The sequence below is a fragment of the Egretta garzetta genome, unplaced genomic scaffold (genome assembly GCF_000687185.1).
Source record: "Egretta garzetta isolate BGI_Z169 unplaced genomic scaffold, ASM68718v1 scaffold45, whole genome shotgun sequence".
NCBI lineage: Eukaryota > Metazoa > Chordata > Aves > Pelecaniformes > Ardeidae > Egretta > Egretta garzetta.
Window position 1 is genome coordinate 6,445,392 of NW_009260028.1, and position 22,320 is coordinate 6,467,711.

The 22,320-nt window shown below is 39.1% G+C and overlaps 1 protein-coding gene across 1 annotated transcript in view; it reads right to left on the minus strand.

Moving 5' to 3' along the window:
* The window catches only part of GRIK1 (glutamate ionotropic receptor kainate type subunit 1), a 75,966-nt gene that overhangs the window by 36,107 nt on the left and 17,539 nt on the right, over positions 1 to 22,320 (minus strand). Inside the window, exons 4-6 of the mRNA XM_035896464.1 lie at positions 19,287 to 19,340; positions 17,404 to 17,577; positions 13,744 to 13,887 (exon numbers count right to left, since the gene is read on the minus strand). Of these exons, the coding sequence (XP_035752357.1) occupies positions 13,744 to 13,887; positions 17,404 to 17,577; positions 19,287 to 19,340 (372 nt within the window). The remainder of the gene's footprint in view (positions 1 to 13,743; positions 13,888 to 17,403; positions 17,578 to 19,286; positions 19,341 to 22,320) is intronic.

Sequence of the window (22,320 nt, forward strand, 5' to 3'; positions counted from 1 at the left end):
GATGGATTTCAAACTTCAGATGATTTTTATAATCTATTTTTGGGGGCTCCCGCATTAGATTAAATTCCTCAAAGATACAAGAAAGGCTGATGATGAATGATGGCACAGTTTCTTCATGTGTGTCAATCATATAATTCTTAAATTACAAGCTTTTCTACTGCACAGTTATTTGCTTCATTTAATTTGTTGTAGATGGATGACATACGGAAAGCTGCATAAAAAATCAGCAGACTTACAAAATGGTGTCATTCCTATTAAGTCTAAATTCTAGCTCTGAATCTGCAGGATTTAATCTCAGATGCTGGGTGTTGTCACCATGTGCCTCAGACAAATCTGGTGCACCTAGAATTTTGTGGAAATGTAGCAAGATTTTGAAGCACGCTTAAGTAAAATAAGAATGGAAAAGCACAAATGCAACAAACTTGCTATGAGATTTTCCATGTTAATGACACGGGAACATATGAAAATTTCAGCTGTAAACAGTGAAACTCTTGTGGGTTTGTATGCTGATATAATTAAGATAGCAGGAGGGAACACATATGAATGCATTTTGTCCTATAATATCTCTTTTGCAGTCTCTCTTTTTATTACTCTGACTTGACCCCCATCTCCTACTCATAAAGATAGAACATTTTTTAAAATATGATCTTTAGAGATCAATTCCTCCTCAGAGGGCAATTTGCTTCTGTGAAATGCTCACATTTATTGATTACATATCAAATGCTCAGCTCCTCTGCTAACGTGACATGATCTTGAATAAAGGAACCAATATGTTATTTTTGGAAATGGTATCAGGAGCTTACATCTCCAGTCTTGTAAAAAAGATTTATAAGGTGAAATGCTAGCTTGCTTTTGAAAATAGACAGTGGTGCTTCTACCTCTACCTAAAAAGAATGGAAGAAAAAGATGTTACAAGCTGCATAGGTGTATGCTTGAATTTCAAGGTAGCAGCACAGTGCGTATAGCCTTTGTCTAACTTAAGTCCCACTTAGACCATCAAATATGTGTGACTGCATACCTCGTGTCCCAAATGGGACTTAAGTTATAAACAGGAGTCAGGGAGTGTTTCTCAGAAGAGTTAAACTTAAAAGTTGAAGGGGCTTTTCAGACCCTAATTGTGAGGCACACGCTTCAAATAACATTTGAATTCTAAATTTATTTTCTGATTTTTATTTTATTTTATTTATTCTAAATAAAAATAAAACATTTGGGCTGAGTCCAGTGGGCATCATTTTATTTCTGACTTCAAGATAGTTGTGGCACCTGTCTGTGCAGCACATCTAGACAGACAGGTGATATTTCCTTCCTGATCAGAAACAAAAGTTTTCCTTAAGAAACAAAGGGAGGGATGAGCTAGGACCCTATGGTCCATCCCAGGCCTTCTGAAGTCTATGGTAAAGCTTCCAAGATTTTAATATGATTTGGGTCCTAACGCATGCATGCCTGCTGCATGCAAAGAAAGTGAAATGTATCATCGCTCCGAAATCATGGCACTTCCAGATGCGTACCAGCTAAATCACAGATGCGAGTGCCTATTAGGCACCGTGTTTGGGCAAACAGAATAGGCAGCAGTCGCACAGTTCTCAGATGCAATTAATGAACAGAAATGAAGCAGAACTTTCTGAATAGTCAGAAACCACACGACTATTTAACACAGCAATGAGATTTCATGCTTTTATACGCAAGTTTTATAGCAATTCTAATGTTTCTAGTGACACTCCGTGTTAAATGTTACAGGATATAATAAAAGTTGAATTGGAACCTAATCATGTAATTCATCAAAAGAAATTGCTTTTTTGCACTCTGTCCTTGCTTTAATATTAGAGGAACTAAGGGACCAATTTGAAACTTCTTAGGGAGAGAATGTATTTTCGATTTTGTTTATATACTTTTGTGTAGAGCTTGCAGCTTAATTAAAAAAATGTGATTTTCAGTGGCTTCTCTTTGTAACATCCCTTGCTTGTCTTAGATCTCATTAATGTGAAGTTGCAGGCTGCCTCTGACAACAGAACCGCGAGGAACTGCTGTTCTTTCTGGAGTTTGGTTTGCAGCAGTAGGGCAATGCAGTATTCATCTGAGGTTCAAAATAAGGTCTCATGTTCTTCAATACCGTGTTTTATCAGACAATTATTATTCCTATTTCTAAGTTGTAAACATTTGATGACTTTCTCCTATTTATTAAACAAAATGGGGAATTAACCCAATATGTTGGTTTCAACTGGTAACTGAGAAGCAAACATACAGGACCAGCAGCTACTCAGAGCCTGTCCTACTAAGTGTTGAAAAGGTGGTAGATAGAACAGATTACAGATAAGTTAAGTCTTCAGTCATCTCTGAAGGCCGTCAGGTACCTGACATGGTAAAGATATCCAAAGAAACCTAACTAAAACTGTGAAGCTTTCTATTTTTACTGCTTTGAAAAATTAAGATTGTGGGTAAACTACAAACTGAAATCTGGGGTTAAATATTCAAATTACAATATTGGTTTCCATGTAAATAGATTGCTGGAAAACTGTAACAACCGGAAAGTGAAGCTGACTCAGCTTCTAAAAGCAAACACTCCAGAAGCTTGCTATCAATTCACACTACCATCATTCAGTCTTTATATCAATTTCCACTTCATCATCTTGAATCAATTACTATAGCAGCCTTAGTTTCAGCCAAGGCCAATCAACAGTTCAATCACAGAATCAATTAGTTCAGCTGCTACCAGATTTACTAAGGTAAAACAACAGGTACACCTCATATTCCATTTCTTTTGCCTCTACCAGACCTCACTTAGATTTCCAGATTTGTATTAGCACGATGTAACTAGATCAAGAAATTATCATGCACAGTGTATATAATGCATTAACTGAGTAAATATTCAGCTTTATGATACAGCCTCAATGGGATACAGCCAATTTTGTAGATACTGTATTGCACTACTGCACACAAAAGCGTCAGTCTTTCTCAGACAAATTGATTGCATTTTTATTATGTATTGTTTTTTCTTACTCAATGTAAGTTTATTCAAATATTTTAGTTAATTATTTATCTGCCTATGGCATATTTTCTCTTTCTGAGTCCACTGTTGCAGTGACAGATAATGGATAGTTGTGTTTCAGATTAGAAAACTTCACAATTTTTAAGGTCTTTTTTAAAGTGTTCAAAGTGCCCTGGCAACACAAAAATGCAAAGACATAATTTTATTTTAACTTTTTAAAATATTAAGCTTCTGTGAAATAAAACAGTTTTTCTGAACCTGTTCTTTAGACGTCCACTTGTAATTAATCAAGCAATCTCTTTAGAGTTTCAAACCCAAGTTTTAATCTTGTATTGTTCTACCTGTTCAAAAAACAAGACACCCCCCCCCATTTTGAATGTATGTACAGAGCTAATGCTGGAAGAAAACATCTGACACACAAATATCCCCCCAAATTCAAATAAAACTGTGACTATATCACAGAATATGTGTACATATTGAATCTGCTTTAAATGGTATAAGGAGAAACTGTCATAACTCTTAGCAAATTTTTAAAATATATAGACAAATGGAGTTGACAAAACTTCTGAGTGAAAAGCCAAGAAGACAAGCTATTTTAACGCAGTATTGTGGCAGAAAATGAACTGTTCTGTTGTTCAGCTCCAAAATCTTGCCTAATACCAGGTTCAAGCCTGACTTTGTGCAAGATATTCAGACACTTTGCATCTGCCACTGAAGACTGAATTATTGTTTAATATGAAAGTATTGTAAATTGATGATAAAGAACATCTTATGTGAAAGCTATTCTTAGATATAAGTGCAATACTAAATGACAGTTGTCTTCATTCAAAAGCCTTACAAATGCCTCTGGGCACACAAAAAAACCAACCTGTACTTCAATGGACTTGAGGAATTCCCAAAGTAGACAACGGGCCATATTTAGTTATTTATTTTGTAAAACAGCGTCTGTATTTTTTATTTGTCTCCTTCTTTTTTTTTACTTTCACTTGCTGTTTATGTGTAACTCGAAGATTTTGAAACCTTATCCTGAAGGCATGCAATCAGCAGATTTTTTTCTACAGATTTAATGGGAGCTTGGAATAGAAATCAGTTAGCTGGACTCTTCAGTATGGGAGAAGCACATTCAGAAGCTCGAGTGAAGTCTAATCGAAAATAAGAATATTTTCCTGTCTGTTCCGTTTTGTCAATGGCATTATCTTGACCTTTGATAGGTTGCTTTCCCAAGCACATTAAAGGTAACCTACAAAGGCAAGTAATTGGACTGATTTTTTTTTTCTTTTTTTTTTATGATGGATATATAGGCCAAGTATATTTGCATTTTTAATTCTTGGTGTTATAATCTGTTTAGTTATTATCAGAAATTACTAGGCACAAATGAACATCAGTTACTGATTTAATGTACATTTCTAATTAACCACAGTTGCGAAGTAAAAGGTATTAACTTACACCACCATCGTGCCATTGTTTGGTTTTTTTTTTTTTTAATGATGAATAAAACAATAGAAAAAAAATATTGGCAATCATATGACCTGGAATTCAGGAAGCATTAGTATTCAACTCCCCAGATTATGTGTGCTTGTTTAGCATTGCACAGTGATGGAGACACGCTGACATCATAGTCTTTTTGGACCTACAGGTCCTCTAGAATGAATGCATTATGTATTTGGACTGAGATTAGGAAAGTCATTCTGCTTCTGTGCTGGTCTACCAAAATGAGCAACTTGAAAGGAAACCAGTCTTGTCCTGAAGAGAGACTTTACATCATAATTTGCTTCAACCACCATCTCACTAGAACATTTTACTTCAGCAAAACATTAGCATCCTGGAGTGAATGACAGTAAAGCAACCTCCGCAAGTGCTAGTGACTCCATGCCACTTCAGGTATGCCATCCTTCAGCTTTTAAGAAAAGGTGGCAGATGAGTATGTGTGAGGATCTCAGACAGCATACATATCAGGTGTACCAGAGTGACAGACCTGTTCTGCTTAGTTAGCATTACCTGCTTACAAAGCAGGTGAACATCTACTTTAGTTTTAAACTGATAATCCAAAATTTCTGACGAGGGCTGTGGTGCTAACTGACATCCAAATGCAGAGGTAGGCGATGATGTCTCCTTCCTCCACTGGGTCCTAGAATTATTAACAGAGCAGAACTCTCTCTTGGTGCTTTTTTTTTTTTTCGCCACTGTAAACTTTTGCTTCTCAACTACAAAATCAGGTATCTGAAAAATTTGTACAACATAGGCATACCTAAACCTACTGTGGCCACATGCTCAGAATACCACAGATCATTTTTCTACAAAATATTCCAACACCGTAAATAACAGTACCACTATATATTAAGCAAAATGATAATGACAAAGGAAAAGTTTAATTTTCCTTTGGTTTTCTTTCCTTTTGAAGAGAGAGCTCCTGTTTTATTAGAATTGCAGAGATGGTTGATAGATTTAAGTGATGGTGATATTGCTTCTAGTTACAGTGCTCTGAGCTCATCAACTTATCAGCTCTTGCAATTAATCCTCTTATTAAAAGAGATCCTCAAGGATTATGGAATATAGTGAGTTAGTGTATGACTTTTCCATTATCCTGGTCCAAATCTAGCGTAATGGATGTAATAAAAAGAATTTCAGCATTCACCATTACAGGGTTTTATCTACCCCACTGAAAATCTTGATGCTTCGTAGTCTCTTCACTCAGTAGAGGTCCAGGACTGGAACAGTCCCAGGCTTTTACTAAGCAGCAGTAGAATGGAAAAGAGGAGGTGTGGGGGAGGCTTGTTCTTAGGAAGGGGTTTAGGCAGCTGTTAGAAGACTGAGCACACCCCTGCCTTGAAACAAGAGAGAGAAATGGTGGGTAAACAGAGAAGAAGGATTTCTTAGGAAAGTCTCAGGCTGTTCTGTGAGCTGCTCAAGAGCGCTCATTTCCAGAGCAGTGGTTGAGCTCAGTGACATTTGGGGTAGTCATATGAAAGGGTTTGGGTGTGACAAATTTGACAAAGGAGCCCCGAATACTTGAGGATGATGGCTTAGGTGGATTCATTTCAGAGCATATATTTGAAAAGCCTTTGAGTTCATTTAAAGCTTACACCTACCAGAGTGCTTTATATCAGTACCAGAGATGAGGGAGTGGGCGTGCAGAATTGGAAGGGAAGGTCAAACTTTGCTAGTTATTCTTCCTAGTAAGAGCAGAGTCTATCTTACCATGCACGAACACGACTGTCACTGAAGTGTCTGAGTGGGATTACTGTTGACTATGAACTCGGAAACCATAACTTTACATTACTGTGTTAATGGGGATGGGGATCCCATTGTAACAGATAGGACTTATACAGGCAAGACAGAATGTAGAGAAATCCTGTTCCACACAGCTAACAGACTAAATACACTAATTAGACAAAAGCCGTCATCCATCTTTTACAGAGGGGAATCACAGTATTTCCAGCTACAGGACTTCTTCACCTAGATTTTAGGTCCTGCTGCTTTTGTTTTAGAGTGATGTGGTAGCTACAAGCATGGATGGTGAACAGCCTGATCATGCCAGCGCATTGGAAGTGCCTACCAAGCAATGATCAGTTTTGCCTTATCAAGTAACCATGGCACAGGTTTTGGAGCTGTTCTGAAGTGATTTGTTCATGGTTGCACAGGGTCTGTGGCAGAGCCAGGAGCCAAAGACAAAGCTCACAGCATTTCTTGAGTGGGAAATGTCCTCCCCCAACTGAGCTGTTGTCCTATTACAGTGACACTGACATATTGAACAACAGGGATGACAAGGAGACTGTGGGGGCTTCATGTGATGCAAAGCACTGTGTCATTTCCACCTGAGATAATGGGACCCAAGTGCTGGCAAATCTGTGAATGAGTGAGTAGGAGGTTGTGCGGTTGAGGAACAGATTGTTTCAATGAGAGCACACTGCTCCAAAACCTGAATCATCTGCATTTAACAGCTATCTTGTAAGCTCTTTGGAGCAAAGACTGTGCACAGTGAATGGCTCAATGGTGATGTGACTAGGGCTCCTGGAAGCTTTTCCAGTAAAAATAAGTAACATCCAGTTTAGGCCATGCACTAACACTTAAATCGAAATATCAATGTGGAGTAAATTATGAGCGCTTTTAGTAGGCCAGGACATACAAAATATGTTCTGAAAAAAACGGTTTGTGTAGCAAATATAAAAATATCCTCCATATATTCAGGTAAGACCATTTTGTACAAATTCTTGCTCATTTTTTATAAACAAATATACTTTCCAGGTAATATGTAAGAAAGTAAAATGGAATGGAAGAAGATATATAAAATCTTTTTGTTAGATTTCTTGGGTTTATTTTAGATATCACAGTATCAGAACCTTGCCGTTACTTCAGATAATTTTTATCAATTCAATATGTATTTACTCTTAGTATTCAAGTTTTAGGACCATTATTTTGCGATCTCTGCATAGATTATTCCATAAATTAAGTGATTTCCCACTTGGAATTTGATTTCAGAATAGGAATCCCTATTGGCATTAATCTCAGCCATACATTATCTTCTTGGAAAACTGACCTTTATTTCCTAATAAATCATCATGGGATACAAGTCTAGCAGTTGTTTTGTTTGCTCTTTTAATTAAGAGTTTTCAGTTCAAAGTAGCTGAGAGAAATAGGCTTATATCAGAAATGCATCCATTACTTCATGGACAAGAAGTAAGGTTTTAAAAAGTAAAAAAAAGAAAAAATTTTGTTTTAATGAGAGTGGATCAAATCTTGTTATCAAATTATCTGGTGAGAAAAGTCGTAACAAAGGAAATAACTGCTTTTCATTGAATTAACTAAGTATTGCAGCATCAGAGCCCAGAGAATATCTGCAGCTAGTATCTATAGATGCTGTAATTGGCTCAGCACTAAAACACAATGACAAAGATGCAGCAGAAAAGATGCTATTTTAGGTTTTGGAGCTGAAATATTGTCATCTTTCCCCAGTCACATGCAGAGAGATTTCTGTGCAGCAGAAAGATTGGGTGACTGGCACACAGATCCTTCCTCAGAGAGCAAGCAAGGTGGTGAGTTCTTGGGTCTTCTGACATCCAGTCTTTTACTGCTGACTTCTTTTTTTGTTCAACTCTGTAGATTTTTAGTCCCATGAACTTACTCTTACATGTTGACTTTGGTAGTAATAAAAGACCATGAAACAAAAGAAATGTTCTGTTCTCTTACAAGATGTTTTGTGCTCCTTTGTTTGGAGATTGTGCCAACTTTAACACAAAAAAAATTGATTAATATCTCCCTGGATAGATTGCTTTCCCTTCTGTCTTATTTAAATCCGTACTTTTCCTGTAATGAAAAATCTTCAGTACCTCCTTCTTCCAATGATGTTCTATGCTTGTTTTAGATTTTGTTTCTTATTATCAAGAATCCCCTGAAAATTACATCCTGTGATTTGCTACTGGTTAAACAAGACTTTGTGCTTTCCTGCCCCTTTCTCAAAATGTTAGTCAGCTCATCAAATTTGGACAAAATCAATCTGGATGTGGTCATGCCATTGTCAACTCATTAGTCCTGTCTTCTGTTCCCTGCACTGGAGCTTCCGAGGAAATACAGCAGTCCCAAGGATGGTTGCTTGCTTCCTCCGTGACAAGAGAAAAACAAACTGGCAGGATCTCACCTGCACCAGTTGATCAGAATGAGAGAGCAGGAACTTGCCATCCATCTGAAGTGATGGGTAAATGTCAAACAGTTTAGAGATTTAAATGATATAAATTTTTAAAAATTTATGGGCTGAAAAAACCCCAATATCTGAGAGCTGCAAAACAGCACTAAAAATGTGAGAAAACAGAGAAATCTACTACTTTCTTATTGTAGATCAACCAGGTCTAGAATAAGTGGGTTTATAGCAGATACCTCAGGACAGACAGGAGTTTCTAAATCATTTGTACACTCTCAGCACAGGTGAGGTAGATATGCAGCTGGTTTTGGAGGTAAGTATGGGCTAGCAAGTGACTAACGCACTGAATCATCTTCACTTGGAGGAATTATTACAAATAAGTTGAGCCAGAGGCTTGAAAGATATACAATGGTGGCAGTCCCTGTATGACCAAGTCCACCCACCTTGTTGCTTTCTATGGTCATTAGTCTGCATGAAGAAGTGGTTCAGCTCAGAGGATTGTCAGGACTTTTTTCCTGTGGTGCAGGTCTTCCCAGCTCTTTTTGTGGTGACTGGAAATTATCACTCTTCCCTGTTTCCCAGTCTTCCTAATTATGCTGATGGAGAGGCCTCTTCCTCTACAGAGCAAAGCTATCATTTGCTTAAATGCCTTGAGTTTAGAAAAAAAGATTCCAGGAATTACATTCTTCTGTATGTAAGATAAGGGGTTTTTTTTCTTTTCTTTTCTTTTTGTAAAGAAGAAACATGAAATAAAAACATTTATAACCAATGAAAGCAGAACACAGAGTACCACACTCTGAATGATCATCACGGTTTCAAAAACCAGGCAAAATAACAGCGTAAGATAATAAGGATGGCCTTGTTGAACAATTTAATTTCTTGATACTGAGCCAGTTGCTGCCCTCTTGTAGAGGGAAGGATTGGATATGTCTTTTTTTTTTAACTTATTTTCCTCTTGCAGCAGAGTGTCATCCACAGACCAGAGTCACGCAGTGCTAGATGCTTTAAAAACTGTAGAATATGTTCAATATTTACAGTATTCTTCCTGTATACAAATAAACTAAATTAAGGTCTCATTTTAAACCTTTAACAATGAAACATGATGTGAGAATTTAAGCAGGCTTCTTCAGAGACTTAATTTTACTAATCCTTGTCTTTGTCGCAGGCCAGAGATGTTCTATGAGGCATATCACTTGTTACTTGTAGATATAAGAATCAGCTGGCAGAGGGCTGGAAAACCCTTTATAAATCCCAAAGAAAGAGTGTGTTGAGCTTGAAGGCATTCGAACAAGGTTGGCTTTCCAATCTAACTGGGGCATCTTCCACTCAGAATTATTACAAACAAGTTGAGACAGAGGCTTGGAAATTTTACAGACGTGGTAGCGCCTGAGTGACCAAGTTCACTTATTGCTGCTTTCTGTGGTCATTACGTTAGCCTACATAAAGAACTTGTTCAGCTCAGAAGATTCTTGAGAGCTTTTAATGTCTCACCATGAAAGGAAGGCTGTATTCAATTACTCGATGCTGAATCTAGATGGATTGCTCTCACTCCTTGTCACTACTAACTAGACATGCTTGAAATGTATCTTGTCAAAAATACAACACAAACTGAAATGTACATGTAAATGTTTCAGATTTCTTTTAAACTTTGAGATTTGTGTCTGTGATTCTGTTTGAGGGGATTTAATTAAGTCACTCAAAATGAAGACTGCATCTCTACCTTCTGAAATCCTTCTCTAGGCAGCATTCTTTTACTTGTTACCAGATTTGAGTGAGGGGAGCTCACATTGGTTTAGCTGATAATTGAATAGCAGACAATCATTATTTGGGGGCTTATCTCATGCTTTAAAGGGGACACGACCAGGGAATTTGATCATTCATTTATAAATACTTCCTTCATGTTTACACACTTTTTTCCTTTTAGGAAAGGTGGAATCATCCTTTCTCTCCCTATTCCCTCTCTGAAGAGAGACAATGGCCTCCTTTTTTCTTTCTGGGCATTGGTAAGATGTACTCCCTGCAAAGGCTTCCATAAGGGCTAAAAGATTAAAATATCATTTAGATATGAATGACGTTAGGTCACTGAGACACAAAAGCTTCTGACAAGGATTTACTTTTCATTAAAAAGGTCTTAATGAGCTATTGTAGAAGAGTCTTGATCCCAGACAGTGTATTTTATGTAATCTCCTTCGAAAGAACTAGCTGATGACCTCTCTGACCTCAAAGCCATCCTCAGGGCTGGGGGGCTTTGGTCAGGCTTACTTTTCTCTGCAAATTTCCAGATGCTTCCCACAATCATCATTAGCTCATGAGATCTTTAGAGCACAGAACATTACTCTTTTTGCTGTTGTAATTGATTATTCTGTAGCCTCAGACATTTTTGCTAGTGCTTTTCTCCTATAGCCTTGCTCATAGCACTTCAGGTCTTGGACATTAAGAAAAATAGGCAGTGGATCTGTTACTGCTGTTACCTGGTAGACTTATCTGAAGTCCTAAGGTCAAGAGAGGAGTACTCTCACATTAAACTAGCCACCTTTTGTTTTCATGTACTCTGAAAATTCAGAAACAAACTCCAATGCACATGCATTCAGATCATCGTCAATCAAAAGGCAGTATTTTGCCCTAGGATGTCCACTTTGCAGTTGTTTTCAGGAAGAAGCTAATGCATGTGTACCAGAGGACCAGATATGACCTGAACCTTGTTTTCACAACAGGACACTGACAAGCTGGAAAAAATTCATTTGCCATCTGCTGAGTGAAGAGAGAAACAGCCTATGAGCTGCTATGCAAGTCAGAGGCTTTCCACCTTAACCTCTGCTCACGTCCAGGTGGATTCTGTGTTCCTTTCTATTACCATCAGCCTGGCATTTTACAGCATTGGCCCACAAAGCAAATGAGATGACTGCAGTTCTTATCACCACTAAAATAAAATGCAAAAACCCACCGCAGAACCATTGAAGTACTTGCTAAGCTCTAGCACCTTCAGGACTCACTGCAGGGAACATTTTTGTCTGAAAGTTGTTTATTTAGACTTCAGTACAGAATATTTGTCTTCAGACCAGTCTATAAAATGCTTTCATAGATGGTCAGTACTATATTACAAAGTATGGTAAGTAAAATTAAATTGTATTTATGTGGGCCCAATCTATCATTCTGTCTGCTTGACTTTTTTCCTCCATACCTATTAAGTTGATTCCTAATTTATAAATTTCGTCTATCCTTGTTGAGCAAACCAGATCCTAACATGAACTAGGGAGGTCCAAATGTATTTGCTATTTAGTTTCCAACACCTGGAAATATAATATTGTCTTATTAAACCTTATTCTCTACTTTTAACAACCACCTTTTTTGGCTACAACAGAATCAGCAAGATAAGACTCAGAGTATTTAAATCAGTGTTTACTGACCATGAAAGACTCTATCTGCAAAACGATTGGGAATTAGCTCACATATCTCACTCCGTGCAAGAGAAGCTAGCTGTACATGATAAACATGAACTGCATAACTGTTTCAGCTTTGAACTGGATCTGCTGATATGTCTGGTACTCTTGGTCAAAGTACTTCTTCTGGCTTAGGATTCAAGACCCTTATGCTATATACTTAGCATCACTCAAAATAAGTAGGTCACCACTGTAGAATTACGCAGGTGCGTTCACTGATACAAAGTCTTTTGCTAACTTTCAGGTCCATTGTAATTATTCTTAAAATGCACCAGCAATTGTATGAGTAGCAACGCTACCTCATTTAGTTTGAGGTTGAGAAGTAGAAGAGTCAAGGGTTCCCACTGAGATCAAATCAGAAGGGAGGGAAGGACAAGTTCATCTTTACTACAGACACTTCTGAGACAATTTTCTCCTGTCTTTTACTGTTCCTGCTACAGCCTTGCCACCTCCTTTCCAGTGGGGGAGCTGGAAGCAGTGTGACTGATGTCAGTGTGAGACACTTCACCAGTGCTGCTTCCCCGACTCCTCTGGCTGTTCCCATGGTTGTGTTGCAGTGAGGAAAGTATCTCAAGGCTTCCTTAATTCTTAAGTTGGGTCCCTGAGTACTGGGGTAACTCTTGCTTTTTCTTTATACTTTCAAAGAGAGAAGCTTACAAGGAAACCTTAAAATTCATAGAATACCCCATGTGGAGAGTACCATTTCTATAACTTCCAATGCTTTCTGTGTAGGTGAGTCACCATGTTGTTTATAGCCTATGGGAATTTTAAAAAATTTACTTGGAAAGATTTTGAGAAGGTGATGACAGCTCTTCTACATGTTCTGTAACCACCACATGTCTTGTCTTTCAGTTTGCTCCTACTATATTTCTGGATTCAGGTGTATGCCCTGACATGCTGCCACCACTTACCTTGTACCTCAGCCTACAAGTCCTGTTCCACCTACACAAGTGCTAATGATAGGAATGCTTTGATAGGAATCACACTGTCATGGACAAGAATTGGGGGAAAAGATTAAGTATGTTTTGGCTACTCCACATAATTTCCATTGTATATTTCTGTAGTTTCCATTTGAAATTCTAATAAAAACTGATCTTTTAGAAGAGTTAAGGCATTTCAGCTAAAATGTGCATTTTTTAGAACATCTGTGGATCAAGCTAGCTCAGCGATAGATTCTTATGACACAGTGCATGACTTCATGAAGCAATTTGCTTCTTTAGAAATAGTGGCTGCAATGTTTTCTGGATATTGATTACGGATCAAACTATCTGCAAAACAATTGGAATTAAGTAGTGAAACAAAGACAGAGCTACAGACTCACTTTTCTTTCAATTTCTAGAATGGCTGTTGTTAGTTATCTCATATTTTTAGAAATGATAAACATTAACTGAGCAAGAAACCTGGGAAGTCTTATGGTGTGTTAATCTGAGATTTTATCACACCCAGGGTTTAGCAGTTTCTTCTTTTGAAAGACCAGATAGAGTCTCCACCAGAATGCAAGCCACAGCTTTGTGTCTGTAAATCAGCATTTCTCTGCTAGGGGGGTGAGGAAGAATTGGATACCCGAGTGCCAGAAACCAGAGCATAGCATATGACAAGGTACACGGAGCAACAACACAAACCAGTGCAGTAAGGAAGAAAGGAAGGATTATGCTGACCATAAGCAGATGGTCTACACTTGCCTCTTTTATCAGATTCATAAATCTGGGTCCAAAACGCCACGGCTTGTGTCTGTGGCACTGCAGGGAGCTGACAGTCATTTGGGAGGCACGCTGGGAAGCCACTGCTACCATGTACACAGCATCGTACATCAGAGCTGCTTCAGTCTGCATGAAAAAACAGAAAGACTTCCTTTAATGTATATCTTTGTGCCCAATCTCCGCTTTTCTTTGCTGAGAATGGTTTCCCTGGGCTGCTGTTATGGAAAAGGCTCTCCATGGAAATCTGAGGGGTAACAATATCCATTTTTTTGCAGCTTATATTAATTTCAGGGCATTTTCAGGTGAGCATTGGGAAGAAAACTACATTGGGTAGCTACAGGAACAGGGAGTTTGACGGGTCCAGCACAGGAAGGATTGTATGTGGCACAGAGAAGAGTTTTAAGAAGTCTCAGGTGATAAAACAGCCCAGGTCCCATCCTCCAGGCGTGTCTTAGCGCCAAGCACTTTGCAGTACTCAGTCTTTTACAGTTTCGTCATGGGATTTGCCAGAGGCTCTCAGGACCTCCAGGTGTGTCATTTGAAAGCACCATGCAGGAGCTCAAGCCAGTCTCTGCCCAGCTGGCAGGTTGGCACGGCATGGTGGCATGGCATGGGGGCGTGCAAGAGGGCTGCCTGTGTGGGGCCCATACTAGCTCCCCATCATCTCTCTTCTCATGACGCTTGTGGGATTGTTTTCTTCCCCGGGGGGTAGGCAGGCCCTGCTTTCCAGGGAAATCAATCCCACCAAGCATCTGGTAGGTATCCCACCAGACAGGCATCTACTGTCTCCAAGTGTCTACTGCCCTCCAGGATCTTGGCTTTTGGGATAAATGTGTGAAATGGCCCCACCAAGATTTGGCTAGGGCTGTTCCCCTGCCATACCTCCCATACTGTCTTAGAGAGACATGAACTGTCCTGTTTTTGCCTTTTTTTGTGATTAAGTTGGACTTACACATCTAGTTGTCTAAGACAGGGCAGATGAATACAGCCCTTAGATACCTAAATATTACTAAAATTACTGGATGTCGTCTGTGCTTTTGTGTTTCTTTTGAGAATGGGTTTATTGGTTTAAAAGTGTGCCCAATAAGCCTCAAATTGAGATCACACACCCTGCCAGCCTTTATCACTGGGAAGTTTTAGACAAATCTCGCCTTTACCTGCATTGTGCTTCAGTGCTCCCATGTGTGGTGTGGGAATGGCCATATTTCATTTAATGCACAGGGATGCTGTAAAATTGAAGTGCTTACCTTTCTTGTCAAGCTACTGAATAATTAAGCAGGGACCTTAAAAAAAAGTACTAGCTCTGCAGATGAGAAACTGGACTCATTTATATGAACTGCAAAGTTAATCCATTTTTTATTCCTTTCCCATGCAATTCCTTTGGGAAATTAATAGATTTGATTCTTTGTCTGTTTCATTTACCTAAGTAAATTACAACAGCATCAGTCTTATCAGCATTGGAGGTTTTTGCTAGCAATCAAATGTGATCTGAATTTATCAACTAATCTTAATATCCTGCAGATGCGGAATCGCTCTTGATACGCTAGTCAGGATCTGCCCAAAATGATGATCCCACAGTCAGGGCAATTTGAAAACATTATAAGTGGTCAGGCAAGCAGGAGGAGACAATAGCAGCTGTTCTCAGTGTCAAGTGTCTTAAAACAGATAGTTCTTCCATATGGACTGGGAGAATAAAGGCCTGATCCCAAATCCCTCAAAATCAATGCAAAGATTCCCAGCAATGCCAACAGACTTCAGACTAGCTTTTACATTAGACTGGGGACATGTCCATTCAGGATCGAATTTTGCTTGATCACTGGAGGCCCAGTCTGTCTGTCCCCCAGGCCTAGAGATTCTGGAGATACTTGCTGAAAATGCTTCAGGGCACCTCACTTTGCACCCCTGTCTGGGACCACCGACGCTTTTACTTGATTGCATGGTGCATCCCACAGTGTTTTTACTGGCAGCATTGCCAGACTTGGCTGTTTGAATCTTGTGCTTCTGTAACTTGTTACTCATCCATCCTGCCATGCAGCAACTGGGAGGTTATATTACCTCCCCTAGCCTTTTATTTCTCCCCTCACTGGTGTTCTGTTTTGGGGCTTGGGGTTGCATGGAAGAACATAAGGTCACCTCATTTTCCTAAGTAAACTGCCTTATATTAATGTCTGTACTTGTGCATAGGAAGAAAGGGACTAAAAGTTAGCCTTGGTACCTGATTTTCTGATCTTCATATTCTAGCTAAATTATTGCAAAGAAACCCAAAGATCTCATTAGAACAACTATGCCTCTGTGTGCAGTTTGGGCATAAAGTAGGACATGAACTCAAAACTGTCTTGGTTATGCCCTGCTGACTTCCCACAAGTTGACATCGGGGCAAACACTGTAACATGAACCAAAGGGAGAAATCCTGAGTTAACAATAGGACATGTAATCCTGATCTCCTTACACTGTGCAGCTTGTCATAGCCCTATCGTCTAATGAAATAAAACAGCATTGCAAGTCTCCATCGAACTGAAAAAGCAGAACTTGCTATGCATACTTAAATGATCACAGCCAATTAGAAAGATGCTCTCCTTGGTGCTTGTGCTGTTTCAGAGCATCAAGGACACCAAGAGATAATAGAGATGCAAAGGAGATGATAAGAGTCAGACACAAAGGCGAGCGTAAGAGTCCAGCACAAACTTCGTTTTCCCTGGTTTTACAGTCGGGTGAATGCAAGTGAATAGCTGTGTGTGAAGAGCTACCCTCGCAGGTCTTGTGTATTCCCATCAGAAGTTCCCAGGTACAGCTTTTTCCTTGGCTTTGCATATGAGCGAGCACAATGGCACTGCCCAGAGAAGCAACATTTTTTTTAAATGCTAGAGATAGCACACATAATGCATTTCGCTTCGGGATGTTAGGATATTTCAAAATTTTCCCTGCAATCATCTGCAATAAAGTCTATTTCATATCACTTCGAACTCTACTCAGCACATAAGATACTTTATCTTCTATTGCAAAAAGATGGCAACCCTTCACCCCGCAAAACTGAATGGAGTCACGCTGTCCATGTAATTGTTCCTATTCTTTCCTTTACTTCTTGGGGGAGTGATAGGGAGGAAATCCTAATTTCCTGGTTTGATGATACCTTTCATTTATCTTTAAAGTATATCTTAAAAGCCAGCGTTGCTGTAGACGATGGAAATGAAGAGAAAGGGCACTTTTCCAATTTAAAAATGTTATTACCTGTCCACATGTACAATATCTTTCCCTGCAGGTTATAAATCGTCTACCTGCTCTGAAAGTTTTTATTTCCTGTTATGTTCCTCACTCCATCCAGAGCATTATTAGAGAAATGAGGCAGCAGTATATACATGTGACAGCAATACGGTGAATGGTGTTAGCTGGACGGCACCGTGATGGAGAATTGTCACTCATCTTTGGAGCTGCCCGACAGTGGTTTGTCACACAGATAAGCACATTGGTTCATGGGGCAAATGCACTTTTGGGTAGAAGCAGGTAAAAGGAAGCCTGTTTTGGGGCTGCTGTTTCAGCATTTGCATTGTGAAATGAAGCAGTAATGGCATTGGTTCACACCCCCTACAACAGCATCGCGAAGCACGCTGTAGACGTCCTGCATCATTGTGGTCGTTCACTTACTGTCATCATGCCATCGAGGAGGCCAGTCTCTGGTTTTGGTGGTGCCTGCAGACGCTCCATCGACCATTTCTCAATGACTGATGAAACTTGCGGGTTCTCGATGTTGAGCAGGCGAAACCCTGTCATATTTACTCCGCTGTATCTGTAGGGTTCCAGGTCTAATGCAAATAGATCCTAAATCACCATTAAGAAAACAAACAAAACCAGATGTAGTATTTTAAAGCAAAATGTTTGGAAGGTACAATTAGGCCAAAATTGTATTTGATTTTCAATCCAAAACTCAAGTGCTGGTTGGTTTTTTTTTTTCCCTTGAACACTGCTTGCCCTCAAAGCCTAGTCATGACCACTTCCGTCATAAATCTGAATAAACCAAAGCTGTGTGAAATTTATGACAAACCACATATGTGCCTTGTTGGAACATAAAAATCAGTTCCCCACAACAACACTATTTTGCAAGCATTCTGCACAGCAGTATCTAATTTTTATTTATAGCAGTCCTCTAACAGTGCTACAGCTCTGACAAACCAACAAGAGGAATTAGCCAGCCAATGTCAAGCTTATTTCTCAACTTGGGAAGGAAAATTCCAAGAGATGTCGAGAGCAATACACTTTTACTGCTTATGAATCCCATTTTTCTCCTGCCTTGCTTCCTCCAGGTGACTTGCTGCCACTATGTCTAATGGACATGTCAGGCCGGTGCACAGTGAGTCCATGCACTTCAGTGCTCGGCATTTACAGGGCAGGAAAATAATGGATATTCTAAGTGATATAATTGTGTGGCACACTCCACAGCTGTATTTACCAGGCAGTGGAAATATGATAACTGCTTTTCAAAGCCTGAAGGCTCTTTTTCAAAACAACTTTTTGCTGATCCTGGCAGGCCAGTAAAATGACAAATGCATTGGTCATGGTTTAGTACCACAGTAACCATCAAAATGTCAACATTTACAATATCGCAATGCTGAGATACCACCAACACTGCTTACTACTCTATACCATCTCATGCATATTGTTGATGGTGGTTACCATTTTATGTTAGATTCACTGCTATTGTATAAAACTGTAAGCTCCACAGTAAATCCTGAATTTTCACATTTTCCTTCATGTTAAAATGGGCACAAAGATAGAGAACTATTTCAAGCTACTACTTCAAGTTCCAAATAGCTAGAGAGTCTTTCCTGACTAATGAATTGACTATTGGATTCAAAACAATTTTTCAATTCCACATAAAATTTTGTATGGAAAGGAAATAAAGAATAAGCTGATGCACATGAATAGGTATAACCCAGCCCTCTAGGATTGTTCTAGCAATATTGGTTCTTTGCTGTTTTTCTAGTCTACAATGCAAATGGACCTTAGGCATAGACTGAGTTACATTTATATGTAGCATGTAAGTTAAACTATAGGAAAAATGTGCTGAAGTAAATATTTATAGATTTGTACCATAAAAGAAAATGTAGGGGTTTTTATTTTACCATAAAATTTCCCAAATGATTTTATACATATGTGATTTTATGGTTTTATAAGTAAATGAAACATTTTAGCGATGAACTGCACCGCCCGCAGTGCTTGCCTACAGCTCCACTGCAAAGCCATTCATTCATTATTTTATTTCGCTCTGATCCACCTGTACCCATGGCTCTTCCTAAACACAATACTGCGATTAATTTTGATCGTATTGAAGTGTTATCCAGCCCCACAGATACTACAAAACACCTTCCTTACAGAATCGTGACTCCTGATATTACTAAGGAGTGTTAATACTCATTCTCCAGGGGTTTCCTTGAATAATGGCAACAAAGATCTCCTAGAAAAAGTGTAAATTTTTAGTTGTCTTTTCTGCAACAGAGAAAATTCACCCCCAAATCTTTAATGTTCCTTACCAGTGTTGTAAAAAAGTAGTGGTAGTATTCGGTCATCATTCCCATGGAAAGAATCTGTTGAAAGAGGTTGAAAGGTGAATGTACTTTATGCTGGATGCTTTCAGTGGACTGCACTGTCTTTTGAAAAGCATGGGTTAATGCGGAACAATGCATTGCAGGTTATGAAAACTTGATTACAATAAAACCTACATTTTTCTTCAGGAGCAAAAAAATACCATATTGTATTTAAATTATGCTTTTATCACCTCAGCTCAGGAAAGAGATTAAAGATTGCAAAACTTCTAGGACAAGAAAAATGACTATCAATAACGAGGAGCTGATTTTTTAAAAGTGAAATTCTTTAGTCTGCAGTTTAGAAGTGTTACAAAGGGATTTACTGGCATACAGTGGAATTTGTAGGAAAAAGTGCTTAGGTGCTTTTTTTTTTTAATTCTGCATTATCATTTGAGAGCAAAACACTCAGTGAGGGCTCACTGAAGTAAACCAGAAAAGCAAAAAGAAAAAAAGCTTCTATGAATGCTTTTTGTTCTGCCTGGGGAATGCTGTTCTGCAGGAGGTTGTCAAAACAACTGGTATGAAAGGATTCCTGGTCTGGATTAATTTTTCAGAGTCAGACCTTTTGAAGGCCTGCAAGGTAAGGATGGCATTTAAAGTCATACTGACTGGCCACCTCGGGTGGGAGAGGATGAAGTTTCTCTTCCCAAGTCTTCACATTGCAGGGAACTTCGAGAGGGATGTGTTTTGTTCCCTCAGCCCCTCTCCGAAAATCATTGGCAACGCTTAACATGAAACATCCTTGGTAGTGTGTAATAATGGGGTGCTCTGCAGTTTCAGCCTGGCATCACCTACGCTTGTCGCTGCGTCCATGCACGCCATTACCATGATGCAAGCATTTTGCCCTCTCTGGGATCTTGTGAAGAGGAAGAGGAATTGTGGAACTACTGAAGAATTCATTATCACAACAGTAACGCAGACAAAGGTTAAATGTTATTCGGGCTTGATCACAGTAACGTAAGCATCTGCTATTAATAGTGTTTTAGGACACTTTTAGCAGTGCCTGAATAGCTCTTTGAAAGGCAAGGGAAAATAGTGTGATTTGGCTTGCCAAAATTCTCCTTCATGGCAAAAGCCTCTGAAAATCAGTTGTGTGATTGTGTATTGCAATTCCTCACAGAAAAAAAAAAAAAAGGAAAGAACCTAAACTTTCGAAGCTGCAGTAGATAAAAAAAAAACAGCTCAGTGTTAATCACAACCAACCAATCCATTTCCAGCCACTAAAAATCAAGCCAGAAGGCACGTATTTTATTGAAATGCTCCACCAAATTTACATGTCAAAATTGCCTTTTTTATTTCTTATTTTTTTAATCCCCTTCTATTCCATTTCTTACAGTTATTTTATTACCTGCAGAAATGAGCAATCTAGCAATCCTGGAGACTGATGTTCCTTCCCTATTTACGCACAGAAAATGATATATGATAGCATCGATGGAAACTTTTGCGTGCTGTGTTTCCCAGCTGACCTGGCTGGACTCAGTTCTGCTCCCTGGAGCTGCCGGATTTCTGTGTCTAAGCCCCCTTCTATGGGAAGGAGGTGCCAGTCAGGATTTTTATGATGCAGGACTCTTTTGAGCTGAAACTGTATTGAAATAATCCAGTTGCTTGATATGGGGCACAGACCAGCTGCTAGGTTATACCAAGCGGTTTAAACCCAGGTAATCCTCTGTATGCCTAAATTTATTTGGTCCTCTACAGGAAGTTTGCAGTTAGTCCATGGTGTTACATTAGTATGAAAGCAAGTTCATGCTAGTAAGTGTAAATGGGAGGATACGAATACCCAGATTTAAATTATTGATTCATTACAGTTTTAATTCTAGCTTTAGATCAAAGAGCTGACATCAAGTCATTGCACTTCTGTTATCTGAAAATATAAACTGCCATCTGCCTGCATAGAAGTAGTAAGACAATGGAGAACTAGGACAATGCTAAGCCATATAATGCCTTAAAATCAAATTTACATTAACTAGGCAGATACGTTAACTGGAATGATCATAATGCGTGTAGCCTGGATGTTTGGGAAGCATTACCTAGCTTGTGCTGCTGCAGCTACACTGCTACTAGGTAACCAGCTAGTTAATCTGAGGTAGCCCAGTTATTGCTCTCCTCACAAATCCCAGGGTAGTAGCCTGAGAGGAGTGTGTGCCTCCTGAACACACTTTTGATTAAAACTTTTTATGAAAGTATTGATTCCCAAGTAATGCGCTATAAACAGAGTTGGCAGGACACACACATACCCGTGAATAATAATGATTTCAAAAGTCATGCTACAGGATTGTCTTTGAAAAAAAAAAACTAGAATCAAGCCCACTGAAAACCAAAGGCAATTGCATGTAAAAAGCAAGGTTCAGCCAGCAATGTCATCTGCCATAACCAAGACACAGGTTCACGATGGCAATTGCTGGAAGGGTGCCATGGATTTGCCAAGGACCCTGCACCCAAGAGCTCCGTGGGAGATGCTTGGTGAAATTCTTCCAAAGAAAGTATCACAGCAGCCCAGGAAAGCTTAATCAACATGTCTCTTTCGTATTTTCTGTATTAACAATGATTCAATTAAGATATGAAGATACAGACAGCTGGAAGGGAGCTTTTAAGTGGCACGCACCGCACACGTTAATAATGTTCTTGTCTAGTTAAGGAATAAGAGTTAATGTTGGATCTGTCCCAGGCTGGGCCCTGATCTGCCACTGAGCTCTGCCCTCTCACTTACCGTCAGTCACAAGAACAGCCTTAACCGGTTGTCCTCCCCTCTAACAGTCATTAAGGATGATAATTAGTTAACAGTCATATAGCACTTAGACATCACTGTGACATCTGAGTTAGATCTGTAGATTGACCTAAATAGGATGCTTTTTATTCATGGATCGAAAAGACTTTGTAATAATAACTTACTTATGATTTAGGGTAACATGGTCACTAAGTAAAATTCCCAATGAATGATGACTTAATGACAGTACCAAATTCCCATTCTGAGGGGTGG